Below are 20,446 nucleotides of genomic sequence, written 5' to 3' on the forward strand. Positions count from 1 at the left end.
ATGAAATGCAGGAAGAAGTGCAGGTAAACGTGCTGCAGATGGGGGTACAGAACAGTTCAATCCAAAACATAGTGAGTGGGACCCCTAAACGTGTGAGGCTATAGGTTAGGTCCTGAATATAAGGAGATAAATATATCAAATCTCTACCCTCATGGGGCCCACAGACTAAAGCAGATATGTGAATAATTTGAAATGATATGGTCACGATTATGATAGAAATAATACGACAGTGCAAAAGAGGGTCCCTGAGCTTGGCCAGCGCTGATAGAGCTTAGTGAAAGCTATTTGGGACTGGATACTTTAACTGAAATTTGAAAGAGAAATGAGTCTGGTAGCAAACGGGAGCAGAGTCTCTCCTAAGTACCTCATCATCCTGGCTGAAAACCACCGTAGGGCAAGCAACTCGAGAAGTAACAAGAATACAACAAACTAGTGAATAAAACAAAAAAGAAGCAGACTCACAGATTCAGAAAACAAACTAGTGGTTGCCAGGGAGGAGAGGGAGTGGGGGAGGGGCAATATAAGAGGGGAGGAAAGGGGTTATTACGGGATTATGTGAAATCATGTGTGTGAAACTTTTGAAAATAGTAAAGCACTATAGAATTTAGAGACTCTTTCACTCAATAAAAAAATTAATTAAAAAAAAAATGTGTCTGCCTTCCTCCAGAGACTATGACTTCAGAGGACTTGCCTCTCAAGTTGGACTTGTCTCTCAAATGAACACTTAGCAAGCCCCTTGGAGTCTCATTCATTCTCCACTTCTCTGAGTCCAGCTTTAACCTGAACAGGGCATTTCCCCACTGAGATATCTTAGTGTTAGAAATTGTAGGATTAAAGCAGAGAGATTTTGTTCAGAGAAACAAATACACGTACGCAGTCCAGTAAGAGTATGCAACATACTTTTGTAATAAGAAAAAAAGGTAAATACAGTTTCAAAACAACAATGTAAAAAAGAATTCCATTATAATATGCAGGAGAAATGTAGGGTCATACAGTGAATGACAACTTTTACTAGTGCATTCTGATGGTTAACAAATTAAAAGCTGACTTAACTTTGTTACAGTGGTCATATCAGATTTTTTAAAATGAGATGAAATTATAGAAGTTATTTTGGGAAGTCTGATGATGTGATTCAAATTTTCAGTTGGACACTATACCAATGCCTCATGTCATACATTAGATTTCAAACTAGAATAAAAGTGGCTCTTATTCACCATTTGATCTGACTCATATATTATTTGCCAAATGTCTTTCATGGTTTAATCACCCAGTAAAAATAAGTTGAGTTTAATTTAATAACCTGTCTAAGGTTTTTATGAATATTTTCTCCACCCCAATTATTTTTTCCACTGGTGATTTTCTGTGAACTATACAAGCCTCTGAGAGGATGGTGTAAATGCTTAAGGAATATTTATTGACTCATCTTTTCTACAGGATTTATAGTTTCTTACAGTTTTTGTTCATACATCCCTCCTACATGCCAAATTTCAATAAAACGTGTTTTTAACTTAAATCTACTGTGCTCTTTGGAATTCTTTTGGTGGCCTCTTGTTCAAGAAGATAGCCAGAAACACAAATCAGTTTTACCGCAAATCTTGGTCGGGACTAGGAAATTACTAAACTTGGTGAAATGTGTCAACTTTGAGAGTTAGTGAGGAAACAGGCAAACAGAGTGAAAACAGAGACTTCACTTCATGGAGCAGGTTAACAGCATTCCCTCCGCTCTGTTTCTGCAGAAGTTAATGACTATGTGGACTCATCTTCTGAGTCATGCCAACCCCGAGGGAGCCTAATGTCAACACTTGCTTTAAGTTGATCCAATTTGATAAAATTACTATTTATCTCTATATCTTTTGTGGCTCTTCAAGCAAGCTTGCTTCCATGACAAAATTAATATAAAAGACCAACTAGCAACAGCTTGACAGAACTCTAATTTCAATCATTTTATTTACACCTAAAATGTTCCTCTATCATAAACTTTGTTTGTGAAATCCACCCTGTAAACAAATTTCGCTATGCTTACAGCGTAGGGCATCATAGATTTCTGGGAGTCCAGCCTGAATAAAGACAGCAGAATCAGAACTTCTACTAGAAAGAAACACTTCTTCAGACATACAAGAAGTCTTCCAATGTTTACTTTTTTAATGAAAAGCCCATATTTAACCTTGCATACTAATTTGTTATGCAGTATGAATTTTTTTTTTTTACCATAGATGATCTTTTCTCAAAGAGGAATACCATTTTTTTTCTTCCTTTATACTCTCCATTTTGCCCATAGACTGCAGCAAACATTTCCAGGTAGGTAGATACGTGGATGTGTGCAGACACACTGTCCACTCTTCCTGCCAGGGCAGATTGTACAAAAATCTCCCAGCCCGCTTTCCTAACCAGTGCTCCAGGAAGCCACAGCTCCCTATCAGAGTTGAAATGCGATGGAAACATTTGCCACCCTTCCTCCACCTATTTCTGATCAACTGCGTGTACTGGGATGTGTTCCTACAGGGCTTTGGGTCCTTCTAGCCAGGGTCACATGCACTTCGTTCAGTTCGGCACATTCTACAGCCATGGTTTTAGGTTGCTGCTTTGCTCACATCTGACCAAAGCAAGATGCCTGACCATACCCACAGTCACAGGAAAAATATTGTGCAGAAAGCCACCTACATCCCTTTTTACTTTCTGACCAGCCATTTATTTGATCTGAAGTAAACAGGATGACTTCTTTCAAAGTATTAATTTGCTGGTCCAGAATCAAGGTAGGATTCCATTTACTATATGTAACTTCTAAAATGTTTTTTAAAAAAAGATTAAACAAAAGAATTCCTAAATTCCTTGTGAGTTTCACTGAGCCTTTCTTTCCTCAGCAAGTGTCGCTGCTCTAGTTCATATGGCAGATGCGACAAAATTTTGCAGCAGTCATGTCATTCACTTCTTTTGCACTGTACCCCCAAATTCAGTAAATCTATAAGATCTGACTATTCCTTCTTCAAAATGTTTCTGAAAGTCACTCTTTTGTCACCATTTCCACCACTATTACCCTAATGAAGACACTTGTCATCTCACAATTTTATACTCATAACCTCACATACACATACATGCATATACACACATAGGCACATAAACACATGTGAATATACACACATTGTATACGCACATGTATACACACATACACACATATATAAATATACACACATAATACAGATGCACATAGATATATGCACATACATACACACATATATTATGTACACACATATATTATGTATATATTGTATACATATACTATGTACACACATATATACACAGTATCAGAAGACAGAAACATTGCCAAGTATGAGGAAATTAAACACATCTTTTTCGCAGGTAAAAAATTTGGTGATGAAATGTTCCAGTGCACAGACACACACAAAAATACAAAACTTACCGGTTGACCTCCCCACCACCTATGATTAAATTTCTCTCGCCCTCGAAGATGGAAAGTGGCATCAAATACAGGATCATACATTGAATTGCCAACAATTCCGTGTGATTCTGGATACAGCCCCTTTGTAGAAAAGCAAATTTATTGTTAAAAATAATCCATACACAATAGTTCTATAATAAAGTTTCTTATCATAGAAGGTTTTAGAGAAATATTTAATTTCCAAATTTATATAAGATATACATATTTAACCTTTGTATGTGTCTGTCTGTGCAAACATGAATATTATCTAGGGACAAATTATAAGCCATCTGAGAAACTTAACATGATTATAAGAAATTTAATATTTGGGTTTTTTAAACTGTTGCAATTAAGCAAGACGACAATAATTTTTATTACAATAAATTAACGTTTAGATTGAAATTGACTGATGTGCTTCCAAAGAAGCTTCTACTTCTAAATACACTATTCCTTTTCTCTAGGTTGTGTTTCTATCCCAAATCCCCCAAAATTAATTCAATAAACAAATCCTATTTTTTAAAGAAGAAAGCAAGGTAGAATTGGGAGTATGTGAAAATTAAAACACAGTAACCCTAAAGTCAACATTTTTATTTGAAAATTCAGGAAATAAAGACCAGATCTTGTGGTATCTGAGACAGGTTGAATGCATGTGTTCAGACAGAACTGCCCCTGAAAAAACAATTTTAAAGCTGCAGTGAAGTCCAGTCACCCACAAAGTTGTAAAAAGCATTTACTATGAACAACTGATACAGATAAGATGGAAAACAGAAAGATTTTCTTTGAACACTAAGGAACATGTTTTAAAATTTCCCTTTAAGTCATTTCACGATGAAATCAGCTCTTTGAATTGACACCACTTGAAAAAATACTTACAGTGGCCAAAGTGTATAAATTAGGGAAAGTTTTTGTCGGGTACACCGGCCTCATGTAGGGGGAGTGAGTGCCACAAGACCCTGGAAACAGAATTCAGATATTAGAGCAAGAGAACAAATAAGAATCACTTTACGTATGGAAATAATTGAAATCCATTCTATAAACTGACAAAGAAACGTGCTACCTTCACTTTGGAATTTCAGATAGTAAAGCCAGAGATCTCAAAGCCGACAGCTTAGTGGTTACTGTGCAGATCATGGATTACAGATGAGAACACAGTATGAAAATGACTTACTTAGTTTTTCAATATTAGGCATGACCTTGCTGCCTTTCTTCATATATGATGCACGGAAACCATCCACAGAGAAGATGATTAATGGAGGACGAACAAACCTTAAACAGTAACACATTAAGCTTTAGAAAACCTGTTGCCACAGAGTTTGCATTATTTCTAGTCATTCTGTATAACTGGAACCAAGAATTTCCAAGATGAAATTTCCAGTGAGGATATCTGTATCAGCCTGGACTTCTAGTCACATAACATTTGTGGTGACTTAAGTCCAGAGTTAAATGACCAGGGAAGGGACTGGACTCCAGATTTCCCCTAATGTGCTTTCTGCACTGTTGCCTCTTGCCTTGCAAAAAGGTTTTTCACAATGTAAAAAGCTGTTTTATTTGCCTAGAATATGTATTCTCCCACTTACTACCTGAAAAACTCCTATTCATTCTTTAAAACCCAGCTCAAGATTTGCTCTTTCATAATATTCGTTGCTCACACTTCTAAATTCCTTTAAGATATGAATTGATACCTCTTTTATCATTCATATATTTTACATTATATTATAATGTTATATTAACATGTTTATCTTCTTCATTAGTTTCAAAGCACAGTTTGCGTCTTATTCATCTTTCTATTTTGAGGCCCCATAGCTGGGCTCCCATAAATATTTATCACATACAGGAAGGGAGGGAGTGAGGGAGGAGGGTGAAATAGGAGCACTCCTGTCACTAGAATGAAACACTTATAAAGAAATTATTTTAGGTTTAATTATAAATTGATCTCAGAAATAATTTAAATTGTTGAAGCTCTCTAAAAATTAATCAATAAAGAACTAGATTATCCTTCTAACTAGGGCACGACTGATGAAATAGGGCCTTTGTTACATTCTAAAGATACAGTTGGTCAATCAGACTTGAGAATACTAAACCATGTGCAAAATTGTTTCTAACGGTTTGAAGATAATTCAGCAAGCATAGACTTGAGTTCATTTGAAGCCATATAATAAATGAAGCACATTTTAGTGTGTGGGGGGTAACTTCTGGTTTATTTATTTGTCTAATTTTTTAAACAGAGGTACTGGGAATTGAACCCAGGACCTTGTGCATGCCAGGCATGCACTTTACCACTAAGCTATTCTCTCCCCAAATGAGGCATATTTTAAATGAGTGACATATAAAGCACTTAGAACAATACTATATGAGTTCATTATTATCATTACTATTATCATTCAATGCTTCTACCACATATTGCTTTTTCCTCAGAAAGAACCAAACACATTTTAAAAGTCAGAAACTATTGCCATCCCATTCTGAAAGTCCAAAGAAGTTCAAGTAGCTCATTAATGTTAAAAAGGAGACAAAAATAAGAATATCTAAATACTTGGATTTTGTGTCCCAGGCTGTGCTGCCTAAAACAAAAATATACTCAATCAAATGCATTAATGAAAACACATTTGTAGAAAACTAATTTTCTGCCAGGCATTTTAAGGGTCCATGAATTTTCAACAGTTTCCTGGAAGGCGTAATAAGTGCCTTATGCTGGTCACACTTGAGCTGTGGGATGTCACTCAAGTCTGGCTGTACCCCAGCAGAGCAGCGCTTCAGTGGGTTGTCAAGTTTCCGTAGCATCTGGTTGGAGTTACCATCTTGGATAATATTTTTAGTTCTGTCGTCCTCCCCTCAGCCACCCCACCACCACCAAAAAAAAAAAAAAAAAAAAAAAGCAGCACTTCAGGGAAAAACAAACCACTGCCAGAAATGTTTCTTTCTGTCTTCAGTACTGTTTAGATATAATTTGTAAAATCTTCAGCTAAGGTGAAACACAGAGAATATTCAGTCTCCAACACGTGCAGAGGTGATAGGAGGGAAAAAAATTTTCATTCCCTACTTCAAGAGATCCATTCTAGCTTTTGACTGGTAAATTACTCATAAGTACTCATAAGTTTGCCTATATACGAGGATTTTAGTTTTATGTTGTTTGTAACCATTTATCCATCCACAAGCTGTGATATTTTATCAACTAAAGCATAACACTTCATAATACTCATAGAGTGCACTCACCCTGCAGGGCATTCCGGAGCCTTTATTTCCTCACAGTCATCATCTACCCAATGGGACTCTCCTGTAAGGAAAAATGGGTAGACTTTTATCAGTGAATTTAATTATAAATGCCATCCAGAGCCTTGAAGAATAGAATTGCCAGACCTGTGTCCTGTTTGATACTTGCTGTTTATGGGACACCATCTAAAAAGCACTTCTGAAATAAAGCCTCGTGTCTGCTTTGCCTTACTAAACTACACCCATACATGATGAGAAAGTCTAGATTTAATAACCCCAAGTGGTGTTTATTTGAGCCTTCTGAGTCTAGATGGTTCATAGATAAAAACACTAGTGGCGTCAGTGAACAAAATTCCATGTTTGTTTCTCCTCCAGAAATAAACTGTTTGGTCATTAGATGGGACATTTTTTCCTATGCCACCAAACATCTCAAAGCCATAGAAAACATGACAACTTCCCTCTAGTTGGGGAAGAAGATTTGGACTACTCAGGGATGATAGGTGAAGACTGCATTAGAGAGACTTTTTGCCAATGGATCTGTGTATAGCCCTTGAGTTTAGGAATTTAAAAAAAAAATGCTATCTTTTACTTTTATCTTCCACCAAAACTGAGAGCATAAACCTATGTCTTTCTTGAGTTACTTCTATTAAGAATATCGAACAGAAAAGAGCTCAGGTTAAAAAATGAAGTTTACTTTGGAGAAAATGAAAATTATCAAAAAGCATTTGCTTTACATTGTCCTAAAAGAAACAAAAATCATATGCCTTGAATGTAAGTCACATTTGTGACCAAGACTTTGAAAAACTGTTCCCATGTAAAGAGCACCGGAAATCTCATCAAGAATCTACTGACAGTTGTGTAAGTACCGAGCTCCTTAAAATGGGGATGTTTTACCACACGTGTATTAACCCAGGGTGCACACATGAGCACCACAAAAGTACTGCAACTAGAATTTTAAACCAGCCAACGTTTCATGATTCAATGACCAATGACACCTAGGACTTTATTTTCTCCTCTGATTGCCTTTGTGGTTTATTGGTACATTTACCAGGGAAATAAAAGGGAAAAGGAAATAAATTCTCAATTTTCTCTTTTATCAACAGTTACGTAGGGAAGAGAAATTTTCCAAAACTCAGCATTAATGTAGTACATCTTGCCCCAACTAAACATTACACATATTTCAGAATAAATTTGCTTTTCCCCTAAAATCTTTTAACAGAAACTCTTCTTCAATGTTTCATGTCACAGCTGGGAAGAGGACTTAACCACTAAAAAATGACTTGCAAACTTTACACAAAGATTCTTGGATCTTTCCATTAATTTCTATAAGTGGATGTCATGGCAACTTAAACTCCTTGAAGACAGAAACTGCATCTTTTATACGTTCGGCAGTCCACTGACTAGGATTTACTACTGGAATAAAAACATCACATTCTACAATCAACCACACAAAGTCAGCACACATGCATGCATGGCTTTAGGGTATAAAGGGAGTTACTGGTGCCCCATCCCCTTTAGCAGCTAGGTCCCCCATCCCCAGGCTGCTGCTAGTGCCTCGGCTTACAGCTTATACCCGGTGGGTACAAAAGCCATGTCCCTTGCCTCAAGGGTAAGAACTTGGATTTACTTTCCAGAGCCCGCAGTAGAGCAGGCCAAGTTGACTTCACCTGAGGCCACATCCTTGCTTATCTCACTCCTACCCCACATCCCCTGCTCACTTATGTGGTCCTCCCACAGAGCACTCCCCCCAATAAATTCCACATACAGAACTTCTGTCTCGTGCTCTGCTTCTAGGAAACCTGGCCTAAAACCAAGACAGGAACTCTTTTAGAAATCTCTTCATTATATGGCTCTATCAAATTATGGAGCTGGGAGTTATTTCCATGTTATTTCAGATCAGTGAAATGCAGAGAAGCAAAACTCAGACAGAAGCATGTGAAATTGAAAAGAACCACCCAGTCCTGCCTCCCAAGCCCACATCCAAGGTGTTTTACCCACAATATCCAAGATCTTTTGGAATGTCTCCAGTTTTTATTCTTTTCAAGTTCAAGCCGATGTACCTTTGCAAACCACTTGGTAATTGGTGCAGCAGTCTCCCTTGGCCAAGCAGTCTTCCGAGCAGTGGCAAGCATTGTCTTCATTTCTTACTTCTCCGCACCTGTCCTTGGTGCACTCCCAGCCTCCAGCTGAAATCGGCACAAGAGAACACGTTCATGGCTTCACGCAAACCAAATGAAAGAGGCCACAACTGCCAACCAAAAGAGCTAAAACCCCACAACATTTAATCTGCTTGTGAAATTAGAGCTGGCCTGCAGCCTAGATGATATTTGGAGGACTTACAAATAGGATGGATTTTTAATTTTTCAAATCAGAGTACAAAGCCAAATGCCATTGGGCTCCTTTGGAAAAATGGAACCCTTAACCATTTGCAAACTATTGGTCCTAAAAGACCAATAAAATGTATGGTGTACAAGGCCTGCAACACCTACGTCACGGGCATAGCTGCAGTAGCTGGGCTCTTTTATTTTCCAACTAACTTTAATCAGCTTGATTTAAATACAAGTGATGGTGCCACAAAACCACAAAATGAAATCTGCCCGCTAGATGATGCACCTGGAAGTTGAAGCCCTAAACAGACACGAGGCATACAAAGGCACACGAAAAACATTCACAGCTCTAAGTTTTGACCAAAATGTGGCCCTACCTACAACCAGAGGTTAGAGTGCTTATTTCCAAGGAGGCCAGTTGCTAGGCTACGGGTTTCTATCTGAGCGCACTTAACTGACAGCTCACAACTCAACTCTACCAAGGAAATATATTCAGAAAAATAATATTTTCATTTTAAATGAAGTGCTGTACTTTTTGTATGACTTTCATCCACTAGCCTGTGAGTTCCGCGGCAAGAAAAATCACATCTCTTCTTTCACCACTGTATTTCCAGTACCTGAGCCTTTGCCTGGCAATGCCAAGTGTTCCATGAACGCTTATTAATCTAATTGAGAGTTATCATAAAAATAAAATATGGCTCTTTAAACTCAGGGTTTTTGTATTGAGAAACTTCATAGTTAATTCAGTTTATTCAATAAATACGTCAACTATGTTCTCCATGTTCTGGGTGCTGGAAAGGTAGTGAAGAACAAGAAAGACGAGGTCCTGCCTTCATGGAGCTTACATTCCAAACTGGGAGAGACAGACCATAAGCAAGTAAACTAGTCAACCAGATCATTTCAGCTTGTGCTAAGTGCCATAAAGGAAATAACAGGATGGCACCGACAGAAAGTGATGAAGGCTGGGTTGGTCTACTTGACACAGAATGGTCAAGAAAGGCTTCTCTGAGCTAAAGGACACTTCGCGTCTTCATCTCTTAAAATATGTCATGTAAGTGGAAAGCAATGTCTTAGAAAGCAATGCTGCTGCCCAGTAACATTCTACCAAGAGATACTGCTGCTATGTGCATAAATGGGTAAAGAGATGTTAGTTGCCATGCTAAAAAAAAAATCCAACTACAGTTTAATTCCCATTTTTTTAGAATTACCTTCACAACCTGATTTCATTCTCTGATTTTTTTTATCCTGTATTTCTTTCCACAGCTTTCTCTTCCCAAGCAGATTAAACGCTTGGGAATTCTTTTATGCAGGATCTGCTATTCCCAATGGTTAGCAATTTTCCAAGGTTACTTTGACTGACAGAGGCTATGCATGTTTTTTCCCCAATTCAAGGGTAACTACCAACTAATATAATTTTATCCTCCCCTGCTTCCAGAAGAAAATCCCTTTGCTTACAGAAGAGCCTCACTATTAACAAGCTGGTTTTATTGTAGAATTATTAACTTTGTGTAAGAATAAAATTTTAAAATTCAGTGACTACAAGCAAAGTATGAGTCAGTCCACTGTATAATTTTCAAAGCAAATATGGGGATAAACATAAAAATATTTAATCTTATTAGATAATAAGAAAGCTATCAGATCAGAAAAAAAATCTTTTTAAATGAGAATATGCTGAAAAGGGAATGGTGAAAGGCTCTTGTACCCTTTGAGAGAATTATGAACTTTGAGAAGCACAATTTTGTAATATATATTTAAATTTTAAAAATGCATATATACTTTGACCCCAAAAATCTGACCCCTCAGAATTTATCTTAAGGAAGAGACAAAAATATGAATATGCATGAACAATATTCATTGATACATTGTTCATAATAGCAAAAATTGGGGAAACATAAATGCTGATCAATTACTCAACGAAGTGGGTTGCATCTGTTCAATGAATACTATTTAGGCTTTTAAAAGGATGATGTATACGAAGGAATATAAATACAGCTACACCCTCACATGGGCATAAACATACACACGTATAAATAAAAGCACACATACATTCTAAACACACACACAGTCTTGGAGTTTACACTGAAACATTGATTGTGTTTATCTCTACAGAGGTGTTAGCATAGTAGAATCAGAAATTTCTTGTTTTCTCCTTCAACCTTCTGTTATTATTTAATATTTAACTCTTCCACATTTGGCCTAAGTTATCTTTGTACACAGGGAAATTAACTACTTTAAAATGTTAGCCCAGATTTATTAAACCTGCAAGGAAGGGCATGCGCTACATTCAGAGAGAGCTAAGCTAGAGTCAGGAGATCCATTAAATGTCACAAGGAGCTCTCAGATCAGGAATCCAGAGGGGCTGAGATGATGTGTCAGGGACAAGATACTCAAGGCAGAGAGAAAGCATACAATGCTAGTTAGTCCCTCAGTGCCAAGCAAACACAGACTGCTGGTTTGAAACAACGTTTTAAAGCCAAAGAACTCTGCTGGAACATCTGTTCCATCTATATATTCAGTTTACAAGTTTCTCAGCATTTAAGTGTGCAGACCCACAACTAAGGAAGCTGGGAGAAGTTCCAAAGGAAAGTAACCCCCAAAATGGCCAAAAGTTTGGAAAATCTATTATACAAAAAAAAAAAAAAAAAAAAACAGACTAATAAAACTTATTCTGAGGGGAAAACAAACAACTCAGAACTAGTAAGGGAGCTGATGTCAGTTTTCATCTAAATCAAGGTCTATTTCTTTACTAAAGGAGAATAATGTTTCTGTTTCTAACAATATCATTAAAAAAAGATCAGATTAATATCAATGATAATGAGTTAAATTTTTTGAAAGAATCATCTAACCGTAAGAGTCAAAAAACAGGTAATAATCTGTCATGAGAGCTGTGGAATCTCTGCATTTAGTGGTCTTAAGAGCAGGGTCGCTCATCACGTTTCCCAGAGACTGAGAATGGGACGCTGCCCAGAGGTGTGGCGGAGAGCTGGTCCGGTGTCTCCAAAGTCCCATCGAAAAGTGTTGGGCCTTGGAAACACAGCAAGAACGGCAGGACCCTCCAAAGGTGCTCCTTCTCAACTTGAGCACATTCATCCAGAGGCCTGTGTATTCTACTGACTGCTCCAGTGAAGAAGAAATGTAAAGAAAGGTCAGGAAGACTGCAGAGGAAGATTGAGGGCTGCCCTGAGCATGCGATCCCAAGCAGAATTCCATAACCATTTTCTTCTTGCACAGAGAAAGAGAATGACCTCAGGGGAGACCAATAGTCACTGTATGATAAGACAAAATAAAACAAATGCTAGATACTGGACAGGCAAGCAGAAAAATAAAATTAAAATTAAAACAAAAATAAAAATAATAAAAAAACCCCAACACTTTAAGAATGTGCACAATTTCAGCCCAGGTATCCTAGGAGTGAACGAGAAAATCGACAGCAAGAGACAGAAATAATGAGGATGAAAAAGAAAAAAAAATGCTGGCCACAAATACTTCCAAAACCAGCAAATAATGACTACAACTGCAAAGAACCGTCTTTGGGTGGGCCTTGTGTGGAAACAAGAGTCAAGTGGGGTGTGCCCATAATACAACTGATAATCATTCAAGGAACAAAACTAAAACCCACTGTCTGGTTTGGCCGAAGCAGGGTGGCAGCACCAGGGTGCACCACAGCAGGGCGTCTTGAAGCCGTCTAATGAAGGCTAGAGAGGACTCAAAAGTTACGCACCTGTCTTCAAACAGAGCTCATCAAAGTCATGGCAGCAACTGCTGTAGCTCTTACACAGGTTGTCACACCGACAATCAGGGGGTCCAACCTCTTGAAGTTCAAAGCATCTGCCCTTGCAAGATCCGGAGGTGTTGGTCCAAGGAGAGTCTGATAACACTACAAGACACAAGAGACAAAGGCAACGGGACTGAAGTGTGGATTATGTTACCATGGGAAGGTGGCCCTGGGAAGCAGTACAGTGCGGTGATACAATCACACTCTGGCTGAGCAGCCTGGCTCCATCACCTGCTGCTGGCTACGTACCCTTAGCAGATTCCTTTGCCAGTTTCCTCATCTATAGAACAGAGGGAGTAATAAAAGTAATTTGAGGTTTAATAAGAATTAAAAGAAACAAACCATGTAAACCATGTAAACCATTTAACAGAGTGTCAGCCATATGGAAAGTAACAAATGTTGGCTATTGGGTTTACTACCGTTGACAATGATTATTACTACAAATCTGTGACGGTTAATGTGTGCTATGATGCCAACAGAGAACAGAACTTTGTTGTACACACTTAGAAACAGAAGTTCATTCCCCTATCCAAAACTCTATGGCTTTTGTAAGGAAAATTGAGCCTAAATGTTCTAAGAACAGTCTGAACAGATGGGCTTGGAATAGAAGACTTTTAAGATCTCTTCCAGTCATAAAATCTACACTCATAACCTGAGTCGCACAAACACAAACTCTACAATCCAGACTTTTCAAAAATAATCCTCCATTACCTTCATATGATATAACTGTATATCTAGAAATCTCAAGAATCAACTAAGAATGTGGAAAAAAAATTCAATGAGATGAAATCCTTAAATTTGTTAAGAAACAGGCAATATGAGCTCAAAGATTAAATGGAAGCTCCATTCATCATAGCACCTAAAAGGTAAAATATCTAGATGTAAATTTAATAGGACATGTAGACTTACACAAAGAATACATTAAAACTCCACAAAAAAGATATTTTAAAAGATTTCATTGAATAGTAAGACATACCATCTTGGAGGTAAAAACATCAATATTATAAAAATGTCAGTTCTTCCTAAATAAACCTAAAGATTCACTGCAATTACAATGAAGATATAAAAAGGAATTCTTAAAACTTGAGAGGATATTATAAGTTTATCAAAAAATAAACATATGAAAACAGAAAAAAACTGAAAAGAAAGAGTAATTTGGTGAAGACTAGGTAGTAAAATATATTCTGAAGTTAAATAATTAGAACAGTTTAATACTAGAAAATAAAGAGATCAGTGTTGGGCATGAAGATGAGAAATGGGGCCAAATATAAGACAATTTATTTTATACTGAAAGTAACATTTTAAATCAGAGAAAGAAAGAAGGATTAATCAATAAGTGAAAAAAAGGATTGCTGGGGTAACTGGCTGACTAGAAAAAAATTAAGCTGGGTCCTAGCTTACATCTTAGTTTACAAAATAATTAATTTCTGATGAAGGGACAGTAAAAGCAATCTTACACGTGTTGCTAGGAATGAAAATTTTTGTCAAGTAGAACACAATGTAGAAGGATCTATCACCAGTTTAGAGTGCATCTGAATTTTTCACCCAGAAATTTCATTACTAGGGGTTTATCTCTCATGGGTGTTTGCAAAAGTTTGTCGAGATATACATACAAGAAAGCATCACTAGATCCATTGATGCTATACTGCCCAGCCCTTGAAAAGAACAAGTCAGATCTGCATAAGCTAATAGGGAAACAGCTACAAAATTTACAAACACTTTTAAACAGCAAAGCACAGAAAACTGCTATCATAGTAAATAGTATATTATAGTTTATGTTAAAAATAGTGATAAAGAAAGAAATAAGGATAGAGATAAATACAAAGCCAGAGCTAGAGACAAGAGAGGTGGGGGGACACAGGCATTGAGGAAAGGTGCCCATGTTTTGTTTTGTTTTGTTTTGTTTTTTTCACTGTAAGAAACTCTTTAACCAGAACTACATTTAGGGAAAATGAGAAAGAGATAAGCAAGGGGACTTTTTAGTTTAAAACTCCTGACATTTAACAAATGCCTTTTTGTTTTTTTGCTTGCTTACTTCTCCTGTGTGTATATATGTATACATGCATATGTATATATGTACACAAAGTATACATTATATAACATATAATATATAAAATCCTAACAAATGTTACTTACAACATGCTATTTGTAACTTTATTTCCTTATTTACTTTTGTAAATTTTTCTTTTTTTTTTTTTTTAATAATTAGTATCCATTACTTGTAAAATAAAGAAAACACCAGAAGCAGGGTTGGGGGAACAGATGTTAAATGACATTTCTAGGTTCACTAAAGCCATTTATCTGAACATCCTGTTCATCCCTTAGTCTTTTGTCCTCTTTAAAGTCAGAGTCCCCCAGTCCTCGCCTGTGTGGCATTAGATCAGTTCAACTAAAGCAAACAGATTCACTAGAGCGTGAGATGCGAAGCACTTTTGCATGGTTGAATCTGGGATGTTGAAATACATACCAACCACACCAGTTCAGTTTAAGAAATAATGTCAGGTTTCCAATGCAGTCCTTTCCCTCTGGTTCATAAACCACATTTTTCTATTGACTGTGGCCAACCTATCAACAGTGCATGCTGGACCATAAGAAACCATGAGGGGAGAAGGGTTAACAAGTGGAAAAAAGGAAAAATAGAGAAAGTCCTAGAGTAAAGAATAAAGATGAGAAAAATGTTTATAATTGAATTCTTCCTCTTGTAAGGGTACTGCTTAGACCGAGTCATTCCAACAGCCACCTAATAAATCCTGAGCAGCATTCACGCCCGTGACTGCAGACATAAATACGCTCAGCTATGCTGATAGCTGAGACAAGCCAAAGGGGTCCAAAGGCACATTGTTCTCAGCTGTTTGCTTGTCCAGTCTCCTCTTCTTTATGGCACCCCAGCCGGCCTGTGAAATTTTCCTCCATTCATGCCCTTTGCTTTCCTCTGGTAATCTTCTTCCTTCTTTCTGTCTTTACTTTCAAAATATCTGTATGAATTTTTAGCTATTTTAAACTGTTCTTCATCCATTCTATCAACACAATTTTTACCATTTTCTTACAACATTAATTACCCTCTAAGTTCATCCCTTACTTTGATTTTGAAAATAGCTGAATTTCACTCAATTGCATGTCCCTATCAATTATAATCTTCCTTGGCAACTCTTCAACTATAGGCAGCTTTGTTAAGAAAGAGTTGCACTTACAGTTGTAATGCAAAGATGTATCTCATAAGAAGTATTGTTTTCAGGACTGGGTTACCAACAGCTTTCAAATAAGAGTAAATTCCAGGGCCTGTGTGGATTAGAGACACATACGCCAAAATTCATTCTTGGCTGACTTGGATTCAGCTGACAGTGGCGGGAAAAGACATAGGAAGAGGAACAACTGAGCCATGTACTTCTTCCTCCAAGAGCTGAACTGCTGTGCCTTTTTTCATAAGATAAAGTGAGAGAGTAAAGAAAGTTCACTTTGCCTTTCCACGGCCTATTGCATCCCTGCCATCTGCTTTCACAACAAGTTCTAACCCTGATTCTTTTTGTAGTTCTGCAATTCATCCCCCATGTGCTGGCTTTTTCATTCCGTGTCCAGGTCCCCACACCAGGCTAAGGACAGATTTTAGGACTTCCCTTTTGATGGCACTTGATTGAATCCTTAGATATGGAAAGATTCTCTGACTCATTATGTATGAATTCTAAAATCTGTAAAGCCTTCCTTTCCCAGATCTAAAAATCTCAGGACTAACAAGAAAGACAAAAACACAAACAAACAAACAAAAAACCTCAAAAGGATCAAGTCAGAAATCTGTTCTAAGTTTGATGAGGGCTTGAAATTTCGTATGAGGCATTTGCCAAAACTTTTATGAGATTCAAATGCTATTGCTGCCTTTTCAATTATATATTTAAATGATGTTATTTTAACTCAAAGAAATAAGTTAGTTCCAGAATCTTAAAAAATAAATGACACAGGTCTACACAGACAGAATTTCGTGTTTTAAAAATAGGTACTTTGAATTTTAAAATTCATGTATATGTACATGTATGATATATATAAAAACAATGCTATTACATTCATTATTTTTCACAGAAGCATAATTTCATGATTAAAAAAACCAATGTAAAACATTATTTATTTCATTCAAATTCATAATTCTGATAGAAACCATCAGAAGTTATGAATTTGAGATTATTGTTACTTAGTTAATTAAAACATTGTTTCTAAAATATGTACACAGAGGTAGTACAGTGGAATTCTAGTGCCATTTATATGTGGGGAAAAAACGATTGATAATTTAATTCAACTATTGGAAAAAACCTAACTCATGACAAGAGCTGTGACCTAAACACTACTTCATCATGGACCCCAATCATATTTCCCTCTAAATCTCTCTGCAAAATGGAAAATTTCAGATTTGGATGATGGCCAGCGAGGGAGGCTGTATTTAAATTTGAAAACATTTAGCTCAGCCCAAAGCTGGACAGTTCTTCTAAGTCTTGTCTGGTCCTGCATTCAGAGTTTGCGATAGGACACCCTCTCTGTTCCTCCCATTCTCCATGGTTCTCAGCTCCAGTATTTCCTGAAAGCGATAGTAAAGTCTGGAAATGAAACAGACTGTGGTTATGCCACCACCTTTTTCAAGAGCATTGAAACAGATCTCGTTCTCCTGTGTCTGCCCGCCCTGTCTGAAGTATAAAATGCAAGGAGGCAGACAATGTGGAAGACATTCAAAATGCTGCCCAACTCTCTAGAATTTAATACTGTCTGATGTCCCTTCTGGAGTATATGATTCATTCTTTCTGGTCATACTTTCTTCTACTGAAGTTGCCATTTTTTTCTCGATACTGTTGCCTTCAGCCCTTAATAAAAAGCACTTACGTATAGGCCTGCATGTCAGTTATCCCTGCATCCTAAATACATCACTTTTTATAAATACTCATGACTTTGGCATCACTGTCCTCTCCTCCTCTTCACAGCTTCTGAACCAGATTTCACAGACAATTTTTTTAATAAATAGGTCCACCTGGGAAATTTTCAAACACCTGCACTTTCAATGTATTTATAAATACAATGTCTTTTGAGGAATCTCCATACTGTTTTCCATAATGGCTGCACCAAACTACATTCCCACCAGCAGTGTAGGAGGGTTTCGTACACCAGAGATTGACACATTGTAATTCACTCTACTTCAATAAAATAAAAAAAGAAAGAAAAATAAATACAATGTCTTCAGGTAGAAAGACCTCATAAACTGCAAGAAACAGATTTCTAGATGACTTGAATACAATTTAAAGCTTTAATTCCACTTATAAACCAATCAATTAGCATTTATGATAGTAGTCAGTAGTGAAAGTCTGAATGATTTACCAATCTTCTATTAAACAATGAAACATCATTTTATATAGCAGCGAAGGTCAACTTGATAAGATAAAAATTTAGACACTGGTCTTCAAACAAAAAGCTAAATCAAATGTATTATCATATATTTAACACCTTATATTCTCATCAGCCTTAATACAGCATTTTGTTTTCAAATACCTTTTCAGATAAAGAGGCAACATTATTCCCGTTTTCCTGGTCAGAAGATCAGAACTCTAGGCCTGATTTAAGCTAGCAAAGGTTTGGCTAAAATTTTAGATCATCTGAATGTAACTACAAGACCATTTTTATGAACAAAGGATTTTTCAAATTATGTGCATAAGCTCTGAATTTTAGATGTGCTTTTTAAGACATGATTTTGAAAGATATAATCTATATTGAACTCTATTGAAGGCTGAGATTTCTGGTGAATGAAACAAGGTAGAAGACTCTGTATAGCTTTAAGATAAATGAGAAATAACTGCCCCAAATTGCCATTTAACAAAGACCTGAAAAATCCACGCTCTCTTTAAATTCTGTTTAAGATGATTTCATTTCATTGACTTAAACTCCCCAATTTCTACCTTAGAGTTAACATAAAGTCCCATGACATGACAGTCCTCTCAGTTTTCCTCGCAGAGTATGGCTGCCATATCTTTCGGCTTTGCAGTTTCCTACATGCCACCACCCGATCATTCAAGTGGCTTTTCATTATAAAATAAAGTCCCCGAAGTTATCGAAGGAACATGAACCTTGCCACTCCCGTCACCATTGTCTGTCTTCTCTATGATTCACAAGGAAAAGCTTTACTCACAAAGTTGTTAGAGACACTCTTCACTTCACATTTCCTCATGAGTTATGTTCATATTCACATACTTTTAAACTTTAAAGCCACTAAAAATGGTAATGAATCAGACTGAGCTTTCAAGTCTCTTCTAGCCAGTTATTCACAAAAGCTTTCAAATTCCCCCTTGTCTTTCAAGTATTAAGTTGCTTATCTCCAGAGGATATCCCATTTCCATCTGGTGAGGGAAAGAGTGTCTATCCCAAACTACAGTGAAATAGACTCCACCATCACATCACAAACACACACATGCACGTTACATGAGTGCACACACACTTGCACACACATAAATTCTCTCACAACCTTAAAGGTAAATCCAGCTGGCTACATCAGATGTATAGAACAAGGCTGTCAAACTGAATTGCACATATTATTTACATTTTCTTTGAAAATTTATTCCAGCCATCTCATATTCCTGATTGCCCATTATATTTACCCAAGAGTTATAATTAGATCTGCTCATCTCATATCTTCTAATAGCTTGATAGATCCTTTGTGATTTAGGAGAAGTCCTATTCCACCATGACTGCCAACAGATCACTAGATCCTAACAATAAATCCAGCTAACAAGGGTGCTAGTTAAATATAACAGTTTCTTTGCATTGCCACAGCCTTGAAACTAACACCTCAGTCCATAGTACAGCTGTGAGGGTCTACATGTGTGCAGAATGTTCTTTGCTACTGTTGAGAACTCGGAGGCACTACTTTTACTAAACAAGAAACTGAATGCTTTTGAATAAGAGGTCTTGCTCTGGGTCAGTCTGAAGCTGGCCATAGATCAATATCCTTTGTGTTCCTTCTATTTGGTGGAATAATCTTGAAGCACTGAGCTTCCCAGGATTCCTTTGGCACATGAAAGCATTGTTGAAAATAGGCATAGAAGCCTTTCCTCCTAGTAAATTGTCCGCCCAGTTTTTTCGGATCCATAGGCTTTGCTGACAGAATAGCCAACCATATGTGTTATTTCAGCCACATATAACATTTAAAGAGATGAAAATGCTTAAACTCTCTGCACTGCGCTCTCACCCAGTTTCCAAAGTACATCTTGGTCTTTATTCAGGAGAAATCAACCACAATGCCTAAAATAGCTAAGCTACATCAACAGAAAATTAAAAATAAAAAGTGCTCAGGCATACCAAAATTCTAAACTCAGACTTCAATGGCATTGCATCCTAAGACCAGCCTTCCCAGTGGTAGAATTTTCACTAATAAAATTTTTTTTAGAAGATGCCATAAAGGCCAAAAGTAATCAATGATTTAATTAAACAAATCAAGAAGCAAATATTTTGTGGTATATATAAGTTCACTTTGATTTATAGATTATGATTCAGCTTATATTATTTTTCCAGAAGTAGCATTGATTCATTAGCTCTCATAGTTGTTTTTAATAATGTATGGAAGCAACTTATTACATACAAAATATATTCAAGGATTAGTAAATCTGGTCTACATTCTTCAGGCTCTCCTGCAGAGAACACACACTTCAAAAGGCAATGAGACAAAATGGACAGAAT

The 20,446-nt window shown here is 36.8% G+C and overlaps 1 protein-coding gene across 10 annotated transcripts in view; it reads right to left on the reverse strand.

Annotated features, from left to right (window-relative positions):
- ENPP2 (ectonucleotide pyrophosphatase/phosphodiesterase 2) overlaps positions 1–20,446 on the reverse strand; it is a 101,178-nt gene that overhangs the window by 49,890 nt on the left and 30,842 nt on the right. For all 10 annotated transcript variants that reach the window (XM_074352968.1, XM_074352966.1, XM_074352967.1 and 7 more), the window contains 6 exons: positions 12,695–12,850; positions 8,707–8,832; positions 6,650–6,710; positions 4,605–4,702; positions 4,310–4,389; positions 3,419–3,538 (listed from right to left, as the gene is read on the reverse strand). In XM_074352968.1, coding sequence (XP_074209069.1) covers positions 3,419–3,538; positions 4,310–4,389; positions 4,605–4,702; positions 6,650–6,710; positions 8,707–8,832; positions 12,695–12,850 — 641 coding nt within the window. The remainder of the gene's footprint in view (positions 1–3,418; positions 3,539–4,309; positions 4,390–4,604; positions 4,703–6,649; positions 6,711–8,706; positions 8,833–12,694; positions 12,851–20,446) is intronic.

Source organism: Camelus bactrianus, chromosome 25, assembly GCF_048773025.1.
Source record: "Camelus bactrianus isolate YW-2024 breed Bactrian camel chromosome 25, ASM4877302v1, whole genome shotgun sequence".
NCBI classification, from domain to species: Eukaryota; Metazoa; Chordata; class Mammalia; order Artiodactyla; family Camelidae; genus Camelus; species Camelus bactrianus.